General features: G+C 45.5%; 1 protein-coding gene across 1 annotated transcript in view; it reads left to right on the top strand.

The window, feature by feature from the left end:
• Nucleotides 1-3,794: 3,794 nt before the first annotated feature.
• The window catches only part of LOC115315958 (glycine receptor subunit alpha-3), a 34,981-nt gene continuing 11,652 nt past the window's right edge, over nt 3,795-27,123 (top strand). Inside the window, exons 1-5 of the mRNA XM_040214421.2 lie at nt 3,795-3,862; nt 7,507-7,733; nt 15,610-15,692; nt 17,978-18,112; nt 19,434-19,780. Of these exons, the coding sequence (XP_040070355.2) occupies nt 3,830-3,862; nt 7,507-7,733; nt 15,610-15,692; nt 17,978-18,112; nt 19,434-19,780 (825 nt within the window). The 5' untranslated portion in view covers nt 3,795-3,829. The remainder of the gene's footprint in view (nt 3,863-7,506; nt 7,734-15,609; nt 15,693-17,977; nt 18,113-19,433; nt 19,781-27,123) is intronic.

Below are 27,123 nucleotides of genomic sequence, written 5' to 3'. Positions count from 1 at the left end.
GTGCTTGTCTTCGTAGCGGGACTGGACTAAGCCTAGCGTCCCACGTCAACTATTTAACTGCCTCTGGCTTCATTTGTACGCTTCCGCGTTTCAATGCTGAATAAATGTATAGGTTCCCGTTAAAGGGGCTCCGCTACCCTGAGAATCGTGTCGTTGTCGAGATTGCGATCATGGTTTCAGCATCCAGAGGTAACCTACACAGGTTAAAATTGGCGAGCCATTTGCCTGGAAGAAATTATGTGTTCGCCTCTGGAGGCCTGCATTTTAGCGAAGTTCATTATATTGAACGCCGGTTCAGAGACCCCCGTTTATAAAATTCCCTGACAGAGAAACGAAGTTTAGAGAAAATTGGCGATGAGCCTCTTTTTAGCTAATATAGCCGCCGCGAAGCTGTTTGTACGGGAGGCCAGGTGGGTTAACATTTTTGTAATGAGCCGCCGCAGATTGTCACCACGCGCCCCAGTGGTATATCCGGTGTCTCAAGTAGCGGCCAGGCTCTTTAAATCGACCGACAAATTCAATTTTTTAACCTATCGTGCTACGATTTTGTGCAGCGTTGCCCACAGATGGTGCATTCATTCCGTGAAATATGCAAAGAGCGAACTTGCTTTAGGAAAAAAGTAAAAAAAGAAAAAGGCTTAACTTTTATGGGAATGCCGCGAGGCCACCGGTCTTGAAACAAAAGGGCGCTCTCTTGATTCAAAACCGGTGGCTTCGCTGAATTCCCTTAGGAGTTAAGCCTTTTTCCTTCTTTACTTTTTCCCCAGGTAAGTTCGCGCTTTGCAAATTTTATAGAAAAAATGCAGCACCTGCGGCAACGCTGCACAATATCGTAGCGCTATAGGTTAAGAAACCGAATTTCGCGGTCGATTTAAAGAGCCTGGCCACTACTTAAGACACCCCGTAGTTAAAACGTAGCCCAGTGATACACGCGCGAAGTAGAAAGTCTCATTTTTAAATAGCGTCCCCTTTGCGATAAACGGCGTTTCTCTAAACTGAGGTTTCGCTTTCGCTAAACCGAGTTTCGATACAACGTGTCCATTCTCTGAAACTTTTTCGATGAAATGGCGTTCGATCAACCGTATGGGATCCCAATCTGTACGTTACGTTCTAAGCGCTAACTTTCCGTTACTCCGCTTCAAGTGAGCGCCGCCAAATGGCGTGGCCTAATTTTAATTCGCGAACAAACACAACGCTCGTTGATTCTTGAAAAAAAAGTGTTACTTATATAAGAGGTGTCGATGAACAATATCACAATGCCACTCACTTCAAAACCACGTGCATTATTTACATTTACTGTCATTGTATTAACTTATTAATACAGCAGGACGCAAAATGTTTCAGGAGCGCTCGGTGTGACCTGACCCTCAGGGACATTTTGCCCAGCGACCCAGACCAATACGACAAGTCCTTCCCGCCGAAGAAAGGAGGTACGGCCACTCTTTCAAGCGCAAGCTGAAGATCTATGTAAAATTTTAATTTAATATTTTAGGTGGTTCAGATGCGAAGCTCTGTCTAAAGGGAAGTTGAAGAATTTTAAGAAATTAGCTAGGAGCCCCCTTTTATTGATTTCGTCTCCTAAATTTGTTTATCAACTTAAAATTGAGATACATTTCACGTAAACTGACTTTATGTTGGACAGCATCATAAAATAACTGCTACTTGGCGTGCCGCGAGCCTTTATACCACCTACTCCCGGCCAAAAGCGTGGTTTGTTTGTTTAAATTTTTTGTTTAAATCCGAGTTCGAATGTACACTAGGCATTCACGATTCTGTTGGTTGTTTCATTGTGCTATTGCTCTATTATAGTGTTGTTTCTCTCGTGTGGGCGTTCACTAGCAATTTAGATTTCTCATTTTGGTATCATTGTATAAGTTATTAAACATTTTTTATCGTTGTATAAGTTCCTTTGCTGCCTGCATCACGTCCGCTTGTTTGGGTGGCCAGGTGCCACTCAAACTGTTTTCGCTACCTTTTTCTCATGGTTAACTTTCAAAGAGTTGTTTTGTTGGGAAAAAAATAAAGAAGTTACAACGTCATCGTCGACATCTTTGGGCCAGCTGAAAGAAGCGCAAGGGTCACGTGATACCGAGGATGACGTCACGGTGGCTATTCATTTCTTCTTCCTATTCTTATCTCCTGTGGGAAGCAATTAAGGGGTGTAACTAGGATGCGGTTTTTATTCACAGTTACGTCGCTCTTATCATTAAGAAAAACACAATAACTGTAGCACTATCGCCTGTACAGTTACACTATTTTTTTTCCTTGGATTAAAGAAAAAGAAAAACTTCCTGTATAAATGCAGTCCTCTCATTCTTACGAAGACCGTTAATATAAAATCCGGATTAGACCACGTTTCTGGAGTATGAACTGGGTAAAGGCATGCATGTTTTTTTTTTCTTATTATTATAGACAGTTTACAATGTGGACGCCTTCCTGTGAGAACAGTGGTGTAACGATACATCGCTGTAAATGCTAAATAGTTTATTAGGATACAGACTCCGGTTGCTCCGGCCAGGTAATCGTATATTGTCCATGGGCATATACAAAGTCTAGCAAAAGTATTTTTGTTTTATGTATGTTTAGTCGTCGGTATGCAAGTCAGCCCCAATGAGCGTTTGGTGTCTCCGATGTAGATATGACATATTTCCAATGCATGCAGGGTGACTGCTAGCCTGGGATATGTAAAGCGCATCGCGTAGTAGTGATAAACCACTGGACACCGATACGATGCTGATCAAGATCAAAACGGCAGAGGTGAGGCGAAGTCTAGCACACTAAGGAAGATAGTCTTCTACTTAAGCACTCTTTTTTATTGGCGATCTAGGTGTCCGAGTGCACAATAGGAATAAACGGAAGTCTTTCTTATTTTGATAAAACACACTAATATTTTACTATTAAGAAAAAAAAAAAGGCTCGAGGGACGCCTAAGCACTTCTTATGAGTTGTGAATGCGAAAGCATGAATGTCGTTCTTGCGCGCGCTCTCGTGATGTGGCCGCGCCGCGCTGACATCGGCTGTCCTGCTGCTCTGGAGTCTGCCCCAGCGGGTTTTGGGAGCCCCGCTGCCAGTCGATTCTTTTTCCCGGCGCGCTGGCGGCGCGGGCCCGCAGCGCCATGGGGTGGCACTCCTTGACACTGACACGCGGCGGCCAATGGGAGCTTCGTTCTTGAAACTATGACGAGCGCCTGCCAATGGCAGCCTATCCATCAGATTTCGGTTTCACTTGGTTTGTTTTGAGAGGTGAATTTAGCTGCCGTTTTGCGCGGCTTTTTGCGCGGCTTCAACGCTGGGAGGCTTCAGATCGCAGAATCACTTAGCTCCATTGGGAGAGGGAAGTTTAGCTGCTGTTTGGCGCGGCCTCTGTCGCGGTTCCAAAGCTGATGACGTCGGCTCACTCCATGGGACAGTTAACGCTTTCGTATTAAAAAAGGCCGAGGACCGGGACCCTTGCGTATATGACATCGGCATTACCTTAGATCAAACTTTTCAAAATTCATTGTGAAGATGTCAAGGCCGACTTGCTAGAATCAAGGTCTCAGCTAAGACTGTGTGAAAGAAAACACCACCAAAGCTCGCGCGCGAACGGAGTGGCAGGAAAAGTCAAGACTCAAGCGCTCGCTCGCCCCGGGCTTGTCAGGTTTTCTTTCACACAACCTAACCAAACACGCTGATTACAGTCAGCCAGCCCATGTGATATTTACAATTGCATCTCCTTGCCCGCCCACTAGCATGCAAATGTAAAAGGAAATTTCGATGTGAACAAAAATAACGTTTCGATATTATTTTCGCAGGACGGCCGACAGTGGTGCAGTTTCACGTGACAGTTATGAGTCTGGACTCCATTGATGAAGAATCAATGGTAAGTATAAACGCGTAGTCAACTTAGGTTACTGGCTACCGAAACTACCTAACCATATTGCAAGTTATGTCTCTAGCGTCATTCCGAGTCAATAGAGAGTATTAGCTTACCGCCTACCGGGCGACCGGGGGGTTACCGCGACCGTCACTGCAGAACTGCGCATGCGCCAATTATGCCACGCTACTCGGTTTACCGCGTTTACCGTCAATGGCGACTGCCGGGCATCGGCTCCGACGGCCGGCGTAGACTAATCACTTACTGTTTTGGAATGGCGGGGGAGGCGTCTAGAAACAATCGTCGCACCACATAACATGGGAAAGGGCAAGTGAAGCGGCTCTGGTTGGCCTATAAAGGCTTTCGCCTACGCGAGGTCCATAGCAAAAATCCGGGCTTCCATGGCCGCCGGACAGGCCGGTTGAATAGATGGATGGTAACTGCTATGCCCCTTGTTTCGGGCGGCAACCTGAGCCACCTAGCCGACATTAGAGACTGGTGCTGATGGCAATGGAGCTGCGAATGCAAACAAGCAGCGTACAGGATGATCCTGTTTGCTTGCATTCGTGGGAGAACGGTGGCCGAGTGGGCTAACGCACCACAGCTCGGAGCACGTGTAGCGAAAGCTCGCGCTGCAGAACTCAGAGCACTGGGTTCAAATCCCCCGTCCCTGCCCGGTTCCATCTGGACGAGCATCGTACCGGCTGCGTTCGTATAACCATGACTGGTGGTGCACGTTAAAGACTCCAGGTTTTCGGTCGTACCGCACTGGCCACACTGCCCATCTACAGCGAAGAAACAGTATCGCCAAATTCAGGCAGACTAACCTCGCGCTGTGTAAATATTCACACAACGACCAATTTCACCTTTTCTTTTGGCTTGCATTCGTTCCAATAAGCTTTCTATTCATTTGCGCGCTCCAATAAATTACCAGTTGCCACAATCATCATCATGACTTTTTCCAGCCGTTGGAGAAAGAAGAAACTTCCATAGGCGCGGTCAGGCGCGGTTACGGTATGCTAAAACGTTCTTTACCCGCTACGCTCTCGGTCCGGTACCGGCTCGATGGTCGCGGTCGCGGTAACCCCGGCGGTCGCCCGATACGCGGTAAGCTAAAACTCTCTAATGATGCGGTGTCATATGCAGATGGTTCACTCCTTAAAACTGGGTACCCGTGCGCGCGCGCAGTATGTCACGGCTATTATATGGAAGGCGCGCATATTTGTGTACATTTATCGTCCAAATCAAAACAACCTCTTCATTCTTTCAAGCTGTCGTTCTTTGGCCTTTGCTTTTGTCTGTCTTCAATTAAGTAAGTATCGAATCATTCCAAAGACAATAGTCTCTTTGCAAACCCGACGCCCTGTAGAGGCTTTACACACGCGCCAGATTACAGCCGCCATTGCTCACCTTCTCTTGTCTTACCGAAATGCCGAGCCACTGAAGCGGGCGTTGACAAGCCAGCACAAAGGCCGATGTTGAGGGGAAAGACACTATAAAATCTAATAATACGACAATTATCTGGCCTGTTATAATAATGATGAAGTGTGGTAAGCGCAAAAAGAGGAAAAAAGAAACTGGAGGTTGGTTAAAGGCCGACGACCAGACTCGAGATTCTGCAAGGCAGACGATCCTCCTCACCCCGGGGAAGGAGGAAACAGGCAACGGTGGACAGGATAGAAGGGGGAGAGGAGGAAGCGGAGGAAAAGTAGATAGTGCGAACTGGTCGTCGGTCTTTGAGGCGGCGCTGAGGCACAGCTGCTGCAAAGGATCCATAGAGGGCAGTGCGGTAGCTTCAAGACGGCGGAGGAGACGGGAATATATTCTTCAGGTTTTCCCGTGCGCCCGCTCGCTGACTCTGGTCAGAGTGCTAAATTTAATTCATCTGGCTACAGATACGACGCGGGCAGGGTACGAGCACATATATGCTCTGTCCCATGGGCGCCGCTTTGTTTGTTTATGTTGACTCAATGACATAGTAGGGGAACCGCGCCTTTTGCAAAACTCCTTTTTTTTTCGCACATATTGTAGTGGAAAAACCTCAGATAGTCACGAAGCTTCAAGAACAACGCAAATTCCAAGAGTTCTGTAAAAAAGTAAAAAAAAATATATATTGTTTTATGCGCCGCCCCTTTCGTAACAAGAGCCTGCGTTTTAGGTTATTATTTCCCATTTTCATCGCTAGGGGCTAGGATTTCGGGCACTGGTTTATTGTCACGGGTGAAAAATGTCTCGAGAAATGTAAATTTATTGAGATCACGTAAACCATGGGCCATTGGCAGTTTTTGGAATCACGATGTCGACGTAGATCAGACACGAGCACAGCGTTAGAGCTTGGCTGGACGGCGTTACAGTATATCCGCTGGCGATCATCATATTATCTTGTATTTGGTCGCTGTGGTAACGTAGGAAGAGCAAAACTCTAACAATGTACAAAGCGCGACACGTGCCCTGCGCATTTTCAACACTTGTGTTTGTCTAATGAAAAACAGGAGTCATATAATCGGAACTAGAACACGCGGCCCCTGCTTGCTATGACTGCTCGCTTAGGGGTATGTGGTACATGGTACATGTGGTACGTTTTTCTTACACCTTTTCTGAGATTGCTGGTGCTTTAATATTAAACAAATGCACCTTTCGTAGGTTATCAGTCGGGACAAGAAAGACTGTCCATGGACCTCAGCCCACAGATAAATATCTTTAAAAGGGATGTTTTTATGGCCTTGATTTTTCACGACGCAGCTGTTAAGGGTTAGTTTCCCCACTTTCATGTACGTGAACAAATAAATTTCGACACAACCTTCTGGACAGCTACCGCCATCTATGAGCGACGGTGGCAACCAGACAACAAGCTTGCCAGTTGTCTGGTTACCGCCGTCGCTCATAGATGGCAGCACATAGCACAGCTATGTTGCTCTTCCTTCTTTACCGAAGTGGAAAGGCTGAATTTTTTCATTATTATTATGGGTTACTAGCTTTGATGTTCGTGGATTAAACTCGTGGATTAAACTCGGGATTGCTGCAGACTTTGACTTGAGTCAAAGTCCGAAGCTACAAAATATTGATCATATCCTGCCCTCGCCGTCTCACCTAGAATCAGTGACCGCTTAAGAAACACAGGGCGGGACAAGTTTCGAGCATCTCATTATCGCACCGCAGCCAATGAGATTGTGGCATTAGCCAATCAAAATGCCAGTCTTATTGGCATTAGCCAATGAGGAGCGTGAAGATGTTAAGCCACGCATTGCGCTTTTTAAACTGTCACTTGCTATGGACCATATGTACCTTGATACCGATATTGTAATTACCATAATCTTTCATTTTCTTTTTTTTTATTCCTATTTTTCTTTTTAAGTTCGAGTTTTCCTATACCGAGTACGAGTGGCCATTCTTAGGCGATTAATTGGTCCAGGCTAACCTGTTCGTTTTTCTGACGTTCTTAATCTTTCTTTTTGTATACACCTTTAGTGTCATTTATTCGTCTAAATTTCCGTTCTTATCAATACTTCATTTGATCAGCCACTGGAGGAAGGCGACGCTACAAAGACATCCGGAAACAGAACTATACTACAACACAAAAGAATTCATTGATACGCAGTTGTCTTATCTTAGATGGCTCCTCCATATTTACTATGATCTTCTTTTTTCAGACATACGCTGCGGATATTTTCTTCGCACAAAGCTGGAAGGATCACCGATTGAAGCTTCCCGAAAACATGACGTCAAAATATCGGCTGCTGGAGGTGGACTGGCTCAAGCGTATGTGGCGCCCAGACTGCGTCTTCAAGAACGCCAAGCAGGTCACATTCCAGACAATGACGGTGCCCAACCACTACATATGGCTTTACCAGGACAAGACCATCTTCTACATGGTCAAGTAAGCTGGCCACGCGAGGCACTTTCACTAAGAATGTTCAAAGCCACGGCCGGGCTGGGGAGTGGCTTTCCTTAGGGCCTTTGTTCTCGTTAGGAGCAACTGGCTTTTGTCCAGCCGCGTGGTGGTGCGACCACGCTACCCTTTCCCACTCCTGCCTAAGCCACCATTAAGAATTGTTCCAATAACCGTGATTGAAAGTCTATGCCAATATTATTTACTGAAATCAACTGTAGTGTTGATGAAAAAAAATTTCAAGCTATAAATAATTGCTTGCTATAGTAGAAAAGCGCTTATTGAGAAGACGAGGAGAAAGAGGCGGACAGCATAAGTCCCGGCAGGCAGGCGGCCTCATAACCCCATTTCCTAAGTATACTTAGAAGAAACTATTTTGTACTACTTTGTCAAGGCTATTGTTGGAACCCCAGTGCTCTAACTACGTGAAAGACAATTGCGCCAGCGCATGCGAATGAGACGTTAAACGGAGCCACTTGCTCTCGCCGCAGTTTGGGGCTGCAGAACTGTGAAAGTTACGCTAGCCCTGAAAACGTAGCAGGAAATAGTTGGTGCGGAGTATAATGTGCAAATTTCTCTAAATCAATAGACCGAACTCACTACGCCCTCCACGGATCCGTGACGCCGCCCTAATCATAGTAGGGTGTACTAGCATAGGGGGATTTTTCTCGCGTTGGCTGCGCTCCCCAGGCTATTACATTCGAACGATAGAGACTGCTACTGCGGGCGCTTGGTGGCGCTCGCAACCAAACCTAACCAGAGCCGTATATTGGGAGAGTTTGGCCATTCATTGTTTTGAACAGGCGAGCATCTCGTGGCCAACCGCAGGCCGCGGAAAAGCCCGTAGCGCGTAGTCGTGAGGTCTAAAAACGCGACTCGACTAATCTATGCCGTTTTAGCGTCGCTAGAGTTATGAATGTATTACTCTTGGTGATTGAAAACTTGGCCCATGTGAGGTTTTCGTCACATCCATATTCAACGGTAGAAGAAACGAACGCGCGTTCCAAACCAGAGAAAACTGCGTATTTGCGATCATTGCTGCTTCGAGATTGGACGCTTCTCTTTCACTCCCTAAATGTTGTTTCGAATATTGTGACGTCAAGGTGTGCTGATTGGTCGACACTGTGTCGGACTTTTAGTTTACGCTCTAACCTTGCTTCGTTGGCATTGCACGTAGTCTTCGTTGACAGGGTTTGTACTTCTAATGTGAACAAGGAGTCCTCCAGTGAAGACAATAACTCTCGAGTCCAAAATTACTTTCGCACAAAATTGCAGTTTTTCTTTTAATATGAAGCTGTGAGAACTAATGGGGTCCTCAATAGATGAAAAAAAAAACTTTCCCTCCAGACTTAAGAGCAGTTCTCCTTTAAATGCGTTGAACGCATTCTAAGCAATATCGTATTCGCCTTAAAATATGCTTTATAAATATCCAGATATCATCGAAATATCAGCACCCTCTAGTGCCATGTCCGTGCTTTTTCTGCAGTTATTTCAACATGTCACCTTGGAATGAAATTCTGTTGTTTTATTTTATGATCTGAAAAAAGAATATTTACTCTCGCTCTAGTAAATGGGACTGGGAGTACAATGTAAACTTGTAAAGCTCGTACACTCAGCGCCTTCAATGTTTTGATCCGACGACAATAGTTGCCCAACTGAATCATTCAGAAAGACATGTTATCCTTGAAAAATAGAGAAGAGAGTCTCCAATGTTGTGGTGATAATGTTCTAAACAAACCTTTGTCTGCATAAAAACAAAGTTTCAAAGCCATATTTACTGTACCCTCTATCCCTCTGGAGCAGAAAAAAGAAAAGAAACAGTTTCTTGAGCTCTCGCTGGGGGGTCACTGATTTATCGAACATTGTACCGAGATACACTGGCCCGGTATTGTATCGCGATACAAGGAATACACCAAAAATATATTTCGATACTGAAACACGAATACTGATTGGAAAATTGTTTCGTGATACAAAAATATAAATGCTCAAAGTATATGTAAAATACTATTGTGGTACACTTGTATCGCGATACTGCCCAACCGTGAATCAAAGAAAAAACAAACTAAAACAGCAAAAAAATATATCTCGTTAGTTGTTTATACTGCAGGCGCTTAGTCTGCCAGAACATGGCAACATTGTTGCCCACCCTAGACGAGCAATTTAGCTAGTGCGGTCCAACCGCTAGCCTGGGGGGCTATGTTGCACGTTTTGGACTCCCAGGAGACTATAGGGAGAAGGAAGTTACGTCAGCAACGCTCTTTGGATATTGATTGATGGAGTCGCTGATGACGCGTTGCCTGGTGCTGCTGAGATACGTTTATTCACACCTACGTCACTTCCTTCTCCCTAGTCGCCTGGGAGTCCAAAATGTGCAACATAGCCCCCTTGGGGTCTTTGAAGTGCAACCCTCAATAGTGATCCACCAACGCACGCCTGTATGATGCTCATCCAGATCGAAAGGGCAGGGGTGAAGTTTGAAGAGAGGATCCCTGGGTTCTGCAGCGCGAGCTTCCGCTCCACGTGCTTCGAGCTGGTGTGATCTAGCCCACTCGGCCACCGATCCCCCTAAATATTACAAATTAACACAGATAGACTTACCTGTTTCTATTCTGATGATGAGAACCGTAGCCTTTTCTATACTGACAAAGCCTGGCGGATCGTCACGTGACGACGCCGCCAAAAGTGAAAATGTAAAGCGGCAGACAAGAGTCATGTAACGGGCGCCCCGCTGCGGCGAGACACCGAAACACACTTGTCCCGTGCAATGGAATGTCCGCTCGTGCTTCTGGCGTTCTTCGGGCTACCGCTTCTTTTCTTGTCGGGTTTGAAAACCATGTTTCGGGTCCTCGCCACTGCAAAAGCTGTGCGCTGACTACAGGCTTCGCGAGAAATGCTTTGTGCTACCAGATCCTCGCGCTCTAAATCTACGACCGGGAACTTTATGCCCCGTCATCGAACTGCCAGGCTTTCTGAGTATAGAGGAGGCTATGTGAGATCAATAAAGATGCAAGCTTCATGTCGCGGGCTCATATTTGACAGCGTGCCTTGAGGCGATGCTCTTCCGTTTCTGGTTTTGCTCTAAGCGCCACATGCTGAGATCTAGAGAACTGGCTGGACTCGCTTTTTAGAGCGCAGCTCTTAGGGGCCCGTTTCCGGCTTGAGTGGCGTCGCCGTCGGCGTAACCGCGCGGTGCATCATGGGAAATGTCCCATAATGCACCGCGCGAGCCCCCACCGGGGTCACGTGACCTCGTGGTGGGTCACGTCACCCCCCGAGGTCACGTGACCCCCCGAAGTCACGTGACTCCCCTGAGGTCACGTGACCCCCCGATGACGTCATCGTCACTGATGACGTCACCGGCATCCACATCGTCATCGTCATCATCACTGATGACGTCACCGGCATCCACATCGTCATCGTCATCACCACTGATGACGTCACCGGCATCCGCATCGTCATCGTCATCCTCACTGATGACGTCACCGGCATCCGCATCGTCATCGTCATCATCACTGATGACGTCACCGGCATCCACATCGTCATCGTCATCATCACTGATGACGTCACCGGCATCCACATTGTCATCGTCATCGTCACTGATGACGTCACCGGCATCCACATCGTCATCGTCACTGATGACGTCACCGGCATCCGCATCGTCATCGTCATCATCACTGATGACGTCACCGGCATCCACATCGTCATCGTCATCATCACTGATGACGTCACCGGCATTCACATCGTCATCGTCATCATCACTGATGACGTCACCGGCATCCACATCGTCATCGTCATCATCACTGATGCCGTCACCGGCATCCACATCGTCATCGTCATCATCACTGATGACGTCACCGGCATCCACATCGTCATCGTCATCACCACTGATGACGTCACCGGCATCCGCATCGTCATCGTCATCCTCATTGATGACGTCACCGGCATCCGCATCGTCATCGTCATCATCACTGATGACGTCACCGGCATCCACATCGTCATCGTCATCATCACTGATGACGTCACCGGCATCCACATCGTCATCGTCATCGTCACTGATGACGTCACCGGCATCCGCATCGTCATCGTCATCAGCACTGATGACGTCACCGGCATTCACATCGTCATCGTCATCATCACTGATGACGTCACCGGCATCCACATCGTCATCGTCATCACCACTGATGACGTCACCGGCATCCGCATCGTCATCGTCATCCTCACTGATGACGTCACCGGCATCCGCATCGTCATCGTCATCATCACTGATGACGTCACCGGCATCCACATCGTCATCGTCATCATCACTGATGACGTCACCGGCATCCACATCGTCATCGTCATCGTCACTGATGACGTCACCGGCATCCGCATCGTCATCGTCATCGTCACTGATGACGTCACCGGCATCCACATCGTCATCGTCATCATCACTGATGACGTCACCGGCATTCACATCGTCATCGTCATCATCACTGATGACGTCACCGGCATCCACATCGTCATCGTCATCATCACTGATGACGTCACCGGCATCCACATCGTCATCGTCATCATCACTGATGACGTCACCGGCATCCACATCGTCATCGTCATCATCACTGATGACGTCACCGGCATCCACATCGTCATCGTCATCATCACTGATGACGTTACCGACATCCGCATTGTCATCGTCATCATCACTGATGACGTCATCAGTGACGTCACTGATGTCGTCACCGGCATCCTCATCGTCATCGTCATCATCACTGATGACGTCATCAGCGACGTCACTGATGACGTCATCAGCGACGTCACTGATGACGTCACCGACATTCGCATCGTCGTCATCATCACTGGTGAAGTCATCAGTGACGTCACTAATGACGTCATCGGTACCCGCATCGTCATCGTCACTGATGACGTCATCAGTGACGTCAGTGATGACATCATCGGCATTGGGGGTCACGTGACCCCCAAGGTCACGTGACCCCCCCCCTGGTTAGTTTAACCCCCCCCCCCCCCCAGTGCCCTTCCCTCCTCCTCCTCAAGAGCTGCGCTCTAATTCGGCGTTACAGGGAGTTGTAAGCGGCTTTCATTTTTTTTGCTGTGCAACCGAGCGTTTGGACAGGCCGGAGCAGGAGAGCGAAAAATCTCGGAAGGCTATGGGCTGTTCGCGGAATGAGATCTTATTCCAAGAAAACAGTTTAGTGCGTCATGCGATTCCAATTTTTTTTTTCGGAAGAGAAAAACAAAACTGATGCATAGAACCAAAATATATCTAAGAAGGATACGTGACCTGCGTGATCATACAAAGTACAGTGTGCATACAAATTTGAATGCGAGTCACCGCGAGATCCGTGCTTCGAATGCATCGTGGCAATGAGCTCAAGGAGAAATTGGGCACGCGGCATTGCAAGAGGAGGCGATATGTCACGACTCGTGTTTTCCAACGGTATTTTATATGATGTAGGAGCGCTGTGACCCCGGTTTTAGAGAAAAAAAAAAATTTCTCCAAGTGGGATTGCTCTTCAATAAAGACAGCAGTCCACTTATCTTGCCAGTCTTGGTGTTTATTTTCATATGATGCATGCTCAGTAGATAAAATCAATTCAGACATTTTCTGGTTAATACGCTTTGGTCGAGAATTCAGCAGCCAATAAAAGCTCCGTTTTAATAATCCATGCTACGCACATATAGTATTAATGTAGTTGCATGTTGCGCACTGGGTTTTTAAAGGTCTGCAAATCATTGCATGTCATATCATACTCAAAGTTCACTTTCTTAATGAAATAGACAATTATTTTTCGATAACAGCAAAACAAAAAAAAAATAAAGAACTTTCTATACGGCTTTTACGCTTTGAATATAAGCTCCTTCCGTTCGCGCAAGTCCCGCTTTACCACCGGGGTGTGAGATATAGGATCGAACTTATTCTTTCTCACAACCGAGCATAAAAAAAAAAACGAAGAATACGACCCTTTTCACGTCGAATAAAGCACCTCTGCTGCGATCGCAAGATGCCGCGCTCTGCCCCACAACGTCCTCACCGGCGTGCTTGCACATCGCAACACACTCACGGCCGCCCCACCTCCCCATTTTAGCACACCCTAGATATAGTTCAAAGGAGACGAGCCAGTTCGCGATACAGCTCGTGTTGGATCGTGCTGTGCTCGCGCAGACTCTCAGCGGCATGAAAGTAGGAAGAGGAAGAGGACCGGCTCAAGCCAGCCAAACGAAAAAATCCCAAGTGAAACCGGAAGTAGAGGCCACGGTCAGTGTGAACACCCCCTAACGTGACCCAAACAGCTGTTGGAGCCAAATCAGCACTTCCTTTCGTCCAATAGCGTATGTCGGTTTTGGTGATCGCTGGGGCCCGTGTCCTTCCAAATCCGATGTCTCACCCGTCTTCACCTTTGGTGGAGTCAAGTCGCCTCCTGAAGATTCCTACCTCCATGCTAAGCGGAGTTGTTGGCGTGTAGAAAAACTACAGTTCCCACGACCCATGGCGGCAGCGGTGGCATGATGAAACTGATTGTGAGATCGGTCGATTTCGGAACGGCGAGGTTAACACGGAAAGATTGGGTCGCCTCCCCTAAAGTAAAAGCGCTTGAGGAAAGGTAGGGCCACAGCGACACCATCGAGCTGCGTCGTCAGGGACGAGCAATCCCCCATGCGAGGGCCGTAAACAAAACGCGCCTCTTCACTCTAATCTGACCGTGGCGATGCGCTCAATTGTATTAAATTATTCGGCAGTGCATTATAAAGTACCAGTAACGTTTTCAGAGCACTAATAACTGAATTAAGGACCGAGAAAGAAAATAGAGCAATATTGTAATTATGTGTGTTTTCACATAAGCAAGCTTACCGTTTGATAAACAAATAAGTGCATTTACAGGACCCGTGCAACAATTTCAGTGCTTTGCTTAAATAATTTGTGAGTTGGTGTCTCGAGCTTTCTGAAGTAAAGAAGAAAATACCTTTTTGCCTGCATATCCTAGTTTTTATTTTAGAAATTGACAAAGACTGAGGTTTTCGGCATCTCTCAACTCATTCACCATCTTCCGAGTCACGTGCGTTGTGGCGTGAATGGGGGACTCTCGGGGTTCCGGTGAAGCTCTCTCTATAGAGTCATCAGTAAGCAGTGAGAACTCACCCGCTCGCGACCACAAGACCACGTGCTTCCTTAGCGCGATCAACAAGGCGAGAGGAGGAAAGTCCCGTCCGGGTCCGGCCATCCACGTCCGGCTCTGCCCCCGTCCCCCTCCGAGTTCTGGCAGCTGTTCGCGGTAGCAGATAAAGCTGACGGTTTTGTTGACCTTGGGTAGATGGCACCACAAAAACTCCGTATAATAAAAGTTTGGTTAATGATACTAAGTTTGTGACCATTTATATTTACGTTGAATTAAACGGCAAGATTTATAGAAAAATTACCTTTTATCGAGCAGGTATCTGCGTAACTTTCTATATTTTTACAAGTCCCCCATTGACGTCATTCCGCGTGGTTCTCATGGCCGCCGTTCGCGGCTGCACGTCGGGCAATATTCAAATTGTTGCCTCGCGATTACGTGGCGGAATTGCAACATTTTGAAGGAAGGAGGTGTGTTTTTTGTCCTTTATTACAAGATAAACAATGTCAAAAGTAGAAGATGAAAAAAATTTTAACGTTAAAATCGTTGTACAGCTCTTTTAAGTTTCCAGCGCGGCTCGAATGAAGTAGTGTACTACCTGTGCAAATTACTCAAAATAATAGTCGCATTGAATGAATGCGCATTACGTTCACAAGCAGGATTCGCCATAAATACCATTGTAAAAGGTCGCTTCTTGATCATAGAGGCTGGGCGTCGGCAATGACACGCGCGCTTTATCACCCTTCTGTTTCCAGGTTGACACTGACCTTGTCCTGCGCCATGAACTTCGCTTCGTATCCTCACGATACGCAAATATGCTCGATGCAGATGGAAAGCTGTGAGTATACAGACAGTCGCAGTGTTAAGTCCTTGCAAAGCGTTCCTGTCACATCGTCGCGTCCCGCGAAGCACCAGCTACTCTTGGGGCTGGTTTACATATTTGAACGTTCGACTGTGATCGGCTGGGCTACGACCACATCTGCACGCTTAGGACGAGAAAATACACCGGCACACTGGCGCCCATCCTGGAACCCTTCCGATTTGCCTATAACCATACTCAATGTTTTGCAGTATTTGCGAGCTCGAACTTACGCACTGTCTATAACAAATGGTTTCTAATAGCATTATCGGAATAATGTCAAGCTAATTTTAAAAAAAATACTGCGTAAAGTATATGCAGGTGTGACGCGTTCCAGGATCACTCGATAGATGGCGCCACATCGTCGTGGGGCATCGCAAGCGTTCGTAGGGTGGTCGATCATACTTAAACGCAAATGCGTGGACTAGCCCTCGACTGCAACGCCCACCTAAGGCTGTACGGCTGAGGGACGAACTCTACCTAGAGTCGGTGACAGGATTAGGGGAAGCTCCTCCCACCTCTTCCTACTTTAGCAGAGCAGACTCTCGATTGGAGGTCGCCTTCTCTCTAGCACTCGCTCTGCTGAAGTGGGAAGAGGTGGGAGCAGTTTCTTCTGAATTCTTAACCTGTCAGAAACTATAGGATACATAAGCAGAGTAATAAAAATAACAACCAGGGGTGTATAGTCAAGACGCATATAAACCGGTTGTGTGCACGACATACACCTGAAGTCTGAGACGCGTAAACGAATAAAAAATAAAGTGCCTCGGTCTGATTCCGCGTTAGCAAGTCTGAAGGTGAATTCTGTTCGCAGATTTGGAGCGCTCCAAAGCGCCCCTTTTGGAGCGCGCATGTTCCACGTCGCAGATCTCGCAGATTTGTGGCAGTGCAAGCACCGCTCCGTCATCTTCGGGAGATTTTTTCGGAAGTCGACAGCTGCGCGTCACTGCGCATGTGCGTTGCGGGTCGAGCACGTCCGGTCTGGTCCGGTCGGTCGGTTGTTTACGCGTCTGGTGATGGGCTGTCCGTTAGGTGTGTGCATTGCATCTCGTACGCTGCAGACACGCACGGTTAAGGGGTTGTAGAGGCGGGATTGGAGCGTGGCAAATCCTAAGCGCTGACATCAGCGATCCCGAGAGGAAGAACGAGAAAGAACACGACAGAAAATCCAAAGAAGAAAGCAGACGCAAGGTTAGGCGTGCTGATTTTGCCGGAGCTAATTGTTTACCTTTGTACGCTCCAGGTCGCCGGTGACTTCTTGTGAAATAAAGCAAGAACAGACTAGGCAACGACCGTGCGAGTGACGGCTTACTTCCTCTGTGTGCTTATTAATGTCTTACCAGCGATCTGAGCTCCGCCGCTGGAAATCACTGCTTATCCCGCCGTTCCGCAAGGCGAACGCGGATTTATTCCTCTCTGTTTGTGACATGAACTCTGTGGTTCGGCGCTCGATCTTTGTCGGGTGTTTTTTCGGCTGATGGAGAGCAGCAGTATTGATTGGTCGTCGGAGATTTTATACAGCTCATTAAATTTGGGCCCAGGAAAGTTTAAGCAGCGGCCCTTTTGAACCACAGACCGTGTCCTGCGGGTCGCTACGAAAATGCGACTCCATCCTCCGCTCGTCGATTTGGAGCGCGTACTACAGTGCGGTTTTCGTCCTCCCTCGCGGATTCCGGAAACCGATCTGGATCTACCAGTGGAGTTCACCATAAGTAAGGGTCACTCGAAAGCGAGATTTGGAATATCCTTACTTCTTTTCGCCTTTTTCCAGTATTTTATACTCTATCGACGCCCATCGTTTGTTCGTTCCAGTCACGGGAGATTTGTTTGTGGCTGGCGAGCGCGTAGCCCTTCTGTTGCGTGTAGCATCTTGAACATGGTTCGCGAAATACGTACATGGTTCTTAAATTTAATATTTTAAAGTTTTGTTTCGCTGTCGGGAGACTCTGGGCATTTCGTTGAAGTCACCAGTGTTGTGTCATCTTAATGCATAGCATTAATAGGGCGGGTTAGGATTCAAGGCTTGGTGTTACAGATTAATTTATTTTTGTTACTGTGCCGATATATTCGGGACAACGCCATGCGTGGAATAAGGACTGGACATACACTGTAGTATGTTTTTAAGGCGCATTTCGTACCTGCGTGAACGTGATTTAAAAGTTACTCTAAAACAAAAAATAAATAGTCAGAAACGCCAATCATATTACCTTCCTTATTCTTTACTTGTAGTCACTGACCAAATTTTAACATTTTTTTCTCCTCAGTATCCCACACGACAGACGATCTCGTGTTCCAGTGGAACGATGCGGACCCTCTGGTGGTACACAAAGATTTCGAGTTACCACAGCTTGACCTCGAAAAGACGGATCTTCAAGACTGCACGGAGCTGTACTCCACGGGTATGACGACCAGAAACCACGTTCACATTCCACCATAACGATGAGCCTGAAGTTGCGTCAAAGCATGATTATAACACTGTTGCAGTATTTCAATAAAGTGAAAGTTTCGAAGAAATCTGCAGGACGAAGTTGTCTAGGTTTAACACTCCGCATCCAGCTTTTTGTGTCCTCGCCTTGTTCAGTAACTGACAGACTCCACCAGGATATATTCTCACGGGAATGTTAGAGCGATCTGAAATAATGATTCTGCGCTATTAAATGTGCGTAAAGTTGGTATGAAGACAACCTGCTAAGATAGCGTGCCTGGACTATGGAACGATAAAAAGACGAAAGGGACAACAGACTGATACGGACGGTGCTGCTAACTATTTGCACATTAAAATTTAACAAAGAAAGTGAGGACCATATATAATGTGAGGTTATATTCAGTCATATAGGACACGTTTGTATTTGAGATATTTCATTAAAAATGATTAGCTTATATATCGCCTTCCCTCAGTAAGCTTGATTAGGTTCAAATTCTTGGGATTACAATGCCAAGAGCAAGTCGTCGTCTTCTTGCGCAGGACTGTGGTGACATTGGAAAAACGCCAAGCTTTGGTTAGCTCTGATTAAAGGATAATGGGCAGACCTCAAAACAAGCTGCCTTAGAGTCTACACACTGTCCTTCATTCAGAACGAATCAGAGCTCGGCGTTCTGACGTCACCATAACCCCTGCAAAAGAAGCAGACGAACTTGCACTCCGCACAGACCGTTTTCAAAAGTGCGCACCATCTAGTAGCTGTAGCACCAGTTATCCGAATCCGCCACTGTTTGGGCACGCACTCCAATCATGTATTGGACACGAGGGCTGCGTCAGCGTTTGGCGATGACTCGGATTCAGTCACTCGCTTTGTGGCCAAGCAATGGCGGCCGCCAAAGTTGCTTGACGAAGTTTTGAAATGGGTCTACTTTAATTTGCATAGTAGCTATATTCTTAGCCACATAGCAGCTTCGTTTAACGTTTTCAATAATTATTAATCGACCAAGTAAAGAGATCAAAAGAAAAAGTAATATTTTTCTTTGTCTGTATGCTTAGACAGTGGACAATAGGTGTCCGGTGCTTCCGCTGTATATGAAAAATTTACCCAGTGCAGTACCACTGCTGGTCTAAAGTCTTTTAACGTGCATCGCGGAATAGGGATGCGCGATCGCATGTCGGAACCAAGAAAAAAAGAAAAATCACGGAGAAAACTATTGCTAAATCTTTAGGCCAATGGGATACGTCGCGAAGTGAAAATAGATTTGCAGTTTCACTCATTCGTGGTCCTCTGAACGCAGGCAACTTCACCTGCCTCCAACTGACCTTCACACTCAAACGTCGACTGGGCTACTACATGTTCCACACGTACATTCCCACCTGCCTCATTGTCATCATGTCCTGGGTGTCCTTCTGGATCAAGCCCGAGGCCGTGCCTGCCAGAGTGACGCTGGGCGTCACAAGTCTGCTCACACTGTGCACCCAACACGCCAAGAGCCAGGCGTCGCTGCCGCCTGTGTCCTACATCAAGGCCATCGACATCTTCATGTCCTCCTGCACCGTGTTCGTTTTCGCGTCCCTGATGGAGTACGCCGTGGTGAACATCATCCTCGAAGATGGCGACAAGGTCGAAGACAAGTGCGAAAGGGTTAGTGCTCTGGTTGTTGTACTGTCGCGGACAATGTGAGCTTAAACACTCCTTCGTGCTTCTTCGACGTACCTGCCAGTTTTTTTTTTCTTTTTTCTTTTAATTTTGATTTAGGGATGGAATGCGAAGTTGAGTATTTATACTTCGGATCTCTTGATAAATTGAGATAATTAAGCTGCAAAAATACACTATGGATCATCGCCGAAATAAAGCACTAGCGATGCGGAGCAGATGCATACGTTGCAGGAGCTTGCCGTCATCTTATCTAAAAAACAGTTAAGAGAATATTTGAGATATTCAATGGGAAAATGGGGCCCGTTCCCGGCAGCTAACGCTGTTCATCTCCACGCGTTCGTGGGATTCGTAGGCCCCCATTTTACAGTTAAAATTTTCTCAAGATCGCTTATGACTAGGGTGTCGCGAACCGGCCGCGGTTCGAGTTCGACCAGGTTCGACTTTTTCGAACTTTTAGTGGAAAGTTCGTCGAACCTTGTATTGAGGTTCGACTCGTGCGCGCATGCGCGACAGGCTGGCCAGTTGGCTTCGGATTGGATGGTAATGGCTAAGAGATGAATTAAGTGCAGCGCTGATCGGCTATTTCAGTCAATAGAGTACATAAATTTAAGTTATTAACTTCTTCAGTGAATAGAATTAGTTTCTTTTAATTGCAGTTGTTTACACAATAAAATAACCCTTTGCATAAAAAAAGAAATTCTCCAAACCTAGACATGCTTGTATCAAGGTCTGGCCACACTGTCCACAAAGTCGAACCGGTCGAATCTGGTGAAAAGTTCGAAGGTTCGTCGACCGGTTCGACCCAGTCGAACCCCGAAAGTTCGACCAAAAAATCTGGTTCGACAAAAGTTCGCGACATCCCTACTTATGACTTTTAAATGAGATTACAAAAAAAAAAAAATCTCCGAAACTTTGGCATCAGGTCCGGACCGCTAGGGCAACATTTAAGTAGAAGTTGAGTATTAAGTGGCGCAAGACTTATTTTTTTGTCTGAAAAAAACCTCTACTTTTTTTTCGGGTACCTCTTTTTAGTGCTTTAATTTGTGCCACCTTTTGAAGTAGCTGATACCGACCGGAACGCCTCAGCGTTCTTCGAATGTTGATGCTACTCCGTGTCCCTTTTGCTAAGTACACAACAATACACTCCAAATAAAAAATAAAAAAAGAACGCGGAGAGATTTTAAATAGTAAATCGCTGTCCAGATTGAAAACTCTAAGTCGGATGACACTTTTTATGTGCTCCAGAGAGCGACGAGAACAAAAATCATCGCATTACAAAATTGACCATTCTCAGTCGCATGAATATTTTAATATATATTTTAGAATATCGATAACAACCCACGAAAACAGAAAGGTTTTGAAACGTTAAGGTAGGAGTAACGTATTAAATTTAGCACATTTTATATTCTTCATACACTAATTGAGTTTTGCATCAACAGGATTTGTAATTTTATTTTTTCAGTTTGATACGGCTGTCTATTTTTACTACCGTCTTTTTTGAAATTTCAAAAAAACAAAAGTTTACAGACATCTAAACAAATTTTATACTTCCAGCACAAGTATTAATTAACAAGGGCAACATTTTTTTTTATAACTGAATTAGTTATACTTGCTTGTGCGATTGCAAACCTTAAGAATAATTTTATATACATTATGTGTGTTATGTAAAAAATGTGCATATATATTTATGAGCATGTATACCTGCTGCGCCGTTAGGCGTTACGCACGGACGTGAATGAGCGAATACATCAAAAACACATACACATAGACAATACAAAAACGTGGTTCTTCATAAAATTATTCTCTGACGCTTTCATCATCGTATGTTGTTTCAAAAAAGGAAATAATCGAAAATATGCAGATGAATGAACTGTACTTTTCCGAATGAATCAAAGCCTACGAAGCCGCCGGCGACTTCGTAGACTTTGATTCATTCTGTCAAGTACGGTTTATTCATCTGCATATTTTCGATTATTTTCTCTTCGGAGAATGTCTTTCGGCGGCTTCGTAGACTCTGATTCTTCCCATCAAGTATAATTGATTCATCTGCATGTTTTCGATTATTTCCTCTTTGGAGTATGCCTTTCGGCCTCTTCATAGACTTTGATTAATTCAATCAATTACGGTTCATTCAACTGCATACTTTTCATTATTTCCTCTTTGCAGAATGCCTTTCGGCCTCTTTGTAGACTTTGATTCATTCAACCGAGTACGGTTTATTCATCTTCATATTTTCGAATAATTATTCTCCGTGATCTGTCGTAGAATTAGTGAACATCGGCAAAGTAAATAGTTTCTTCCGACTGTATATTCCAACCACGACAAGATCGAACAATATACCGTTAAAGAAAACAGTCTGTATGATAAAAATGAGCTGCAGCAAAGCATAAAAGAGCATTTAATAACTAGGCAATGATTATAATTGTTTTTGAGACACGGCAAAGGTAGCGGTCTGTTTCTCCCAAAGGGATGACGCGATTGTAGCCAAATTAATGTTTAGAAATATAGACACAAAGGAAACGCCAAATTGGTAATAACAAAACATTTTTTGAGATAACCGTGGCCCATTCACACTCAATTTCCACAATCTTTTTCCTCAATGTGCTGAACATACAGTAACACATTCAAAGAACCGGGTGGTTTGTAACTGGCTCCGCAACTCAAACACATGCATTAGCACGTAGCTCTTATCGATTTCAATACGCCTCTGACGAAACATTTGGAAACTTATAGAAGCATCAGTATCAAAGTTTTGCTTGAACTAAAAAGAGTTTGACTTGAGGTGATGTCATTCAGACCATCGGAATACTTTAAATAACACTCTTTCGCAATACATGATATAAAGAAGGTGTCGCAAACACGTTAAGTGGTTGCTGTGTCATGAAGCACGTGGCTTCGTACACGCTAACGAAATCAGGCGATAGTAGATATAAAAGACCAAGATGATGACCACAGCATTGCTCATCTACTTGTCAAACAAAGTCTAAAGATGGTTAATGAAAAGAAAATATTTATGATGTGATTTGCGACCCTAATTTTTTGAAACACAGAAGACGACACAGGGAAGCTTTTTACGTGTTACGTATTACCACTGCTAAACTTTTCTTTGTTAATGTTGTACTCCGGTAAATCGGGTCTCTAGTTATTTTTAGTTACGTTCCCGATCCAAACTGTTTCATGAGCGCAGATGCCTAATTAGTCGCAAAAGTAGTTTCTATTTTCTTTGTATTGTCTGGCGCCATTTCTGTTTAAAAGCAGGCTTAAATTGTTTCACCAAACCCAAGCAGTCCCGTCTGTGAACGCCCAGCGAGCTGTTATTGTCGTCGATAGTCGCAAAATTAAATTTAAAAAAAGAACAGCACCAAGTGCACAATTCAGTTTGGGACTGCCTGAACTTTCCAGCGTCGCTCAGAGGGATGTCTTGCCGGGTCTTAAAGTACTTAAACGTCCTTGCCACAAACGAAAACACCGGTAATAGCTTGTCCAACTCCTGGGGCTCGAGCTCGCCAACGGGAATTATATACTTGGTCGAACGAGAGCACGCGGCAATTTTGAGGGGTGACTACCTGAACCAAAAAAGACCGTGCAAGTGTTCCATCGCAGTTGGAGAAGGTATCGTACCGAATTGGCAATCCATTTTAACGCGCTCCGACAATACACCCTTGGGTGAATCCACGCGGCGCCACCACCTAGCTCGCATCAACGTCGCCGCCAGAGCGTCTTGCAGAGTCTCACGCGAGCGCGACGCCAGCACGCGACGACCCTAGAACGCGTCTACGGCTTCGCGGCGTACTCCCTTTCGAGCTTCAGCGTCTTTGTCGCTAAGGGCGGGTCGGAGTTTCACTGCTAATGACGTCATGCGCAGACTTTGTCTTCTAGAAAGATTGAGCACACTTTACTAAACTCCACCAACGACTCCGCCGTGGGTAACGTGAGATCGGTGGCAGAAGACCAATGTTGCCAACTAAGTTTCTAAAACCAATCAAGTTCAGCGGCGTTCTTGGTTAATTCCTCTGGCGTGGGCCCATGACCAACAGGACAGTGGATAGACCTCAAGGCAGGTTGTCTTGAGGTCTACCCCCTATCCTTCAAATAGAGCCAATCAGAGCTCGGCGTGCTGACCTAACCTACACAAACCTCCTCTCCACACGCCGTTTCCTCCCCTCCATGAGGGCAGCCCTTCTCCCCCTGTTTTCTTCTCGGCAGACGACGCCATCACTGAGCGTGCGCGACGGCTCGCCTCGCTTGGCGTAGCGTGCTCTAGCTCAATACGCGCTCAAGAACCTTTACAAAGCCGCCCTGGGACTCCCTATATGCACCTCAGACCAACGACTTCTACACACGGGCCTCTTTCACAGCCTCGCCGAACTGACACAACAGCACAAAGATAAGCAGATACACGCCTCTTTCATATGGTGCAGGAACGCGACATCCTCCAAAAAGCAGGAATCACCCCCATCGGGCTTATATCAATGAGCCAAGGCCTTCCCCTCCCCCGTAACATTGTATTTCCCAACATACCCAAAAATGTGACGCGACACCTCCATGAAGGGCGACGTACAGCATAAGGAACACAACACCGGAGAGACGAAGCATGCATAATACACGGACGAGGCACGCTCTCACAATGGATTATACGCCTGTACAATCTGTACGCCAGGAGAGACAGCACCCATTACACACAAGGAAGGGCCCTTTGACAACCCCCAAACATCACCACGCTAAAAACGCACGTTCACGATTATATGTGCCATACACGAAGCTTCTCTACTCACTGAGCACAATAACGCCCAACATCAACCTCAGCACTGACTCAGCCCAAGCACTTCGCAACATGCAATACAGGCTATTGTAGCCACATTTACATAATATACTAATGGACGCCTACACCCGCAACCACAACTTAGAGTAACCCTGCGGTGGACACCTGGCCACAAGGGTGTTGAGATAAATGAGCTCGCACATCAACTCGCCCGCGAGATCGACCTTCCGGAATCCCTCGATTCCCTGGCCAATCCTACGTCAGCAGAAGACGCCGCAACTTACAAAAAGCGAATAGTTGAACACTACAGAAACATCAGGGAAAGCCGTAGCACCCTTCCCAAGCCCAACACCAAACGAGCACACATCCTCCGCAAAGTACAGACCAACACTTTCCTCACCCCGCTAATCAGAGTGTCGAACCGATATTTTTATCGGTTCGGTTCGGGTTCGGGTTCATGGATTTCGGTTCAGTTCCGGTTCAGTTCCGGGGCGCAAAAAATAACGGTTTAAACCGGTTTGAACCGATTCGAACCGGTTTGAACCGCTAAATTATAAATATATTTTTCGCGTTGTTCTGTCAATAGGCACTATTCAGACCTGATTTTTGCGAGGACCTAATTTTTGAGAATTTCGCGAATCGCCTACAATTCACGAAAAATGGGACCCGCGAGCAATTTCGGTAAAATGTAAACACATTGGAATTTATATTGAAATTCCACCGCGTCGAGAAAATTACAACGCCCGAATTATTCTAAAACTTCAGCTTTGACGTAAATCGCGAAATATTGAGCCCATGAAAAATAAGTCGTTTACAGTATATAGCTTTTTTCTATCGTTTGTTCAATCCAGTTTTATTTTCAGGTACCAACATCTTAAGATTATGTTATTTATTTCTACACAACAAGAAAAGAAAATCTACATTAACATACAAAACGTCGTGTTTATACGACTCAACATCCCCTCGTTTGCCAGAGTCACATACATTGTACCTGAATCTAAATGTTTTCGCGAGGTGAAGTAGGTTGCCTAAAATACCCGTGATTGGTACAACTTTGCATCGCAGTATTAGAGGTTGAATCGTGGTTTTGCCCTTGAACTAAGGAATTAATTACAGTGAATAAAATCATGAAATGGGCACCTCGTCGCCATATATATCATGAAATGTGTTTTACGGAATACGTTTCACAGTATATATATGATGACGAGACGGCTGAGCTTAAAGCAATATAATTTTCAAAATGTCACCAAAGTCACAGGACAAGCCCTTCCAGTCTATATTTTATAGAAACACTGAGCGACAATCGCAATGCTTGTTTTTCTAACCAGCATTGTTTGCTCTCAGCACCGTGATGCGGGTGACGAATCATGCAAAAAGGAGTGACTGAAATTGTTCACTCTAATCTATGAGCACCTTCGTACTGAGATATAATCTGGCCTAAAACAGTGCTTACCCATCTGAACATTTTCTTATATTGGATAAACTGGCATAGCCTGGATGTTGAGGTTTGTTCTTGATAAGGTGCCGGTGAATTTAATTTGCAAATAAGCATCACCCTCGCTAATTGATGTTTTTTGTTAAATAGAACAAAGTGGTATTTCATGCTCTACTCGATTGGGAAGCTACTTATTTGGACACTTTCTGACAGTTTGCGTGTGTAATCGTCATAGTTCCACAATCCATCCCAGTGTATTTTGTTTTGGTCCGACCCACAGACACGTAAAAGTTCTGTTCACCACATAAAAAACGCGATAATAAACTTCTATATATTTTAGAAGTTATATATGCGTGAGGAACATATAGTTATTTAAATTAGCTTCAAAATAAAAAAAATAATTAAAGCTTTCCCAAATCACCTATAACGTGTCTATAGAGGATAAAAGCGCCGAAAAATATTTGCAGAACATCTTTCAGATAATTTGAAGGGGCATTTACTTATATATTTTTGAGATGATGATCTTCTATTTATGCTGCCAAATCTTCCGACAGGAATTAAGTATATTTTTATTATCATCGATAAACCTGACTTTATGAAGTTCACATAACCGCCCGAGAGCGACACGGAAGGACGATACTCGAAAATGCGCCAGCTGTTGAGTCTTCGGAAACGTGCTTTTCTTAGCTGTTTTGCAGTGTAAAATACAATACTGGGTTGCAGGGTATGCCAAAAAAGACTGGTCACATGATATATCGAAAGGCAAATACACGAAATGTGCAGATATAAAGAGATGACAGGTAATTTTTCTAAATATTCCCTTACACAACGCTTTACTGCAAAAAGAGATGCATAGAAATGCATAAAATGATATTGCTAATTAAACATAAATTGCGCGCAGGGCAACCGAAGATTCATAGAATCCTAATATAAATCGCTTTTGGGCATCAGCTTACCTCAGCTCGAAACGTCGCGAGATACTGGCTCGGGAGACTAATGTTATCGTAGGTTTTACGTGCACTTGTTTTGAGACCTTACTTCACGACTCTGTTCTTTATCAGTCATGTGCTCTAAGATTTCACTAGGCTGCCGTATATCATCACGAGACTGCTATAAATACTACACAACTTT

Source organism: Ixodes scapularis, unplaced genomic scaffold (assembly GCF_016920785.2).
Source record: "Ixodes scapularis isolate PalLabHiFi unplaced genomic scaffold, ASM1692078v2 PGA_scaffold8__174_contigs__length_109621045, whole genome shotgun sequence".
NCBI classification, from domain to species: domain Eukaryota; kingdom Metazoa; phylum Arthropoda; class Arachnida; order Ixodida; family Ixodidae; genus Ixodes; species Ixodes scapularis.
Note: the sequence above shows the minus strand (reverse complement) of the source record. Positions and strands in the feature narration are given on the sequence as shown.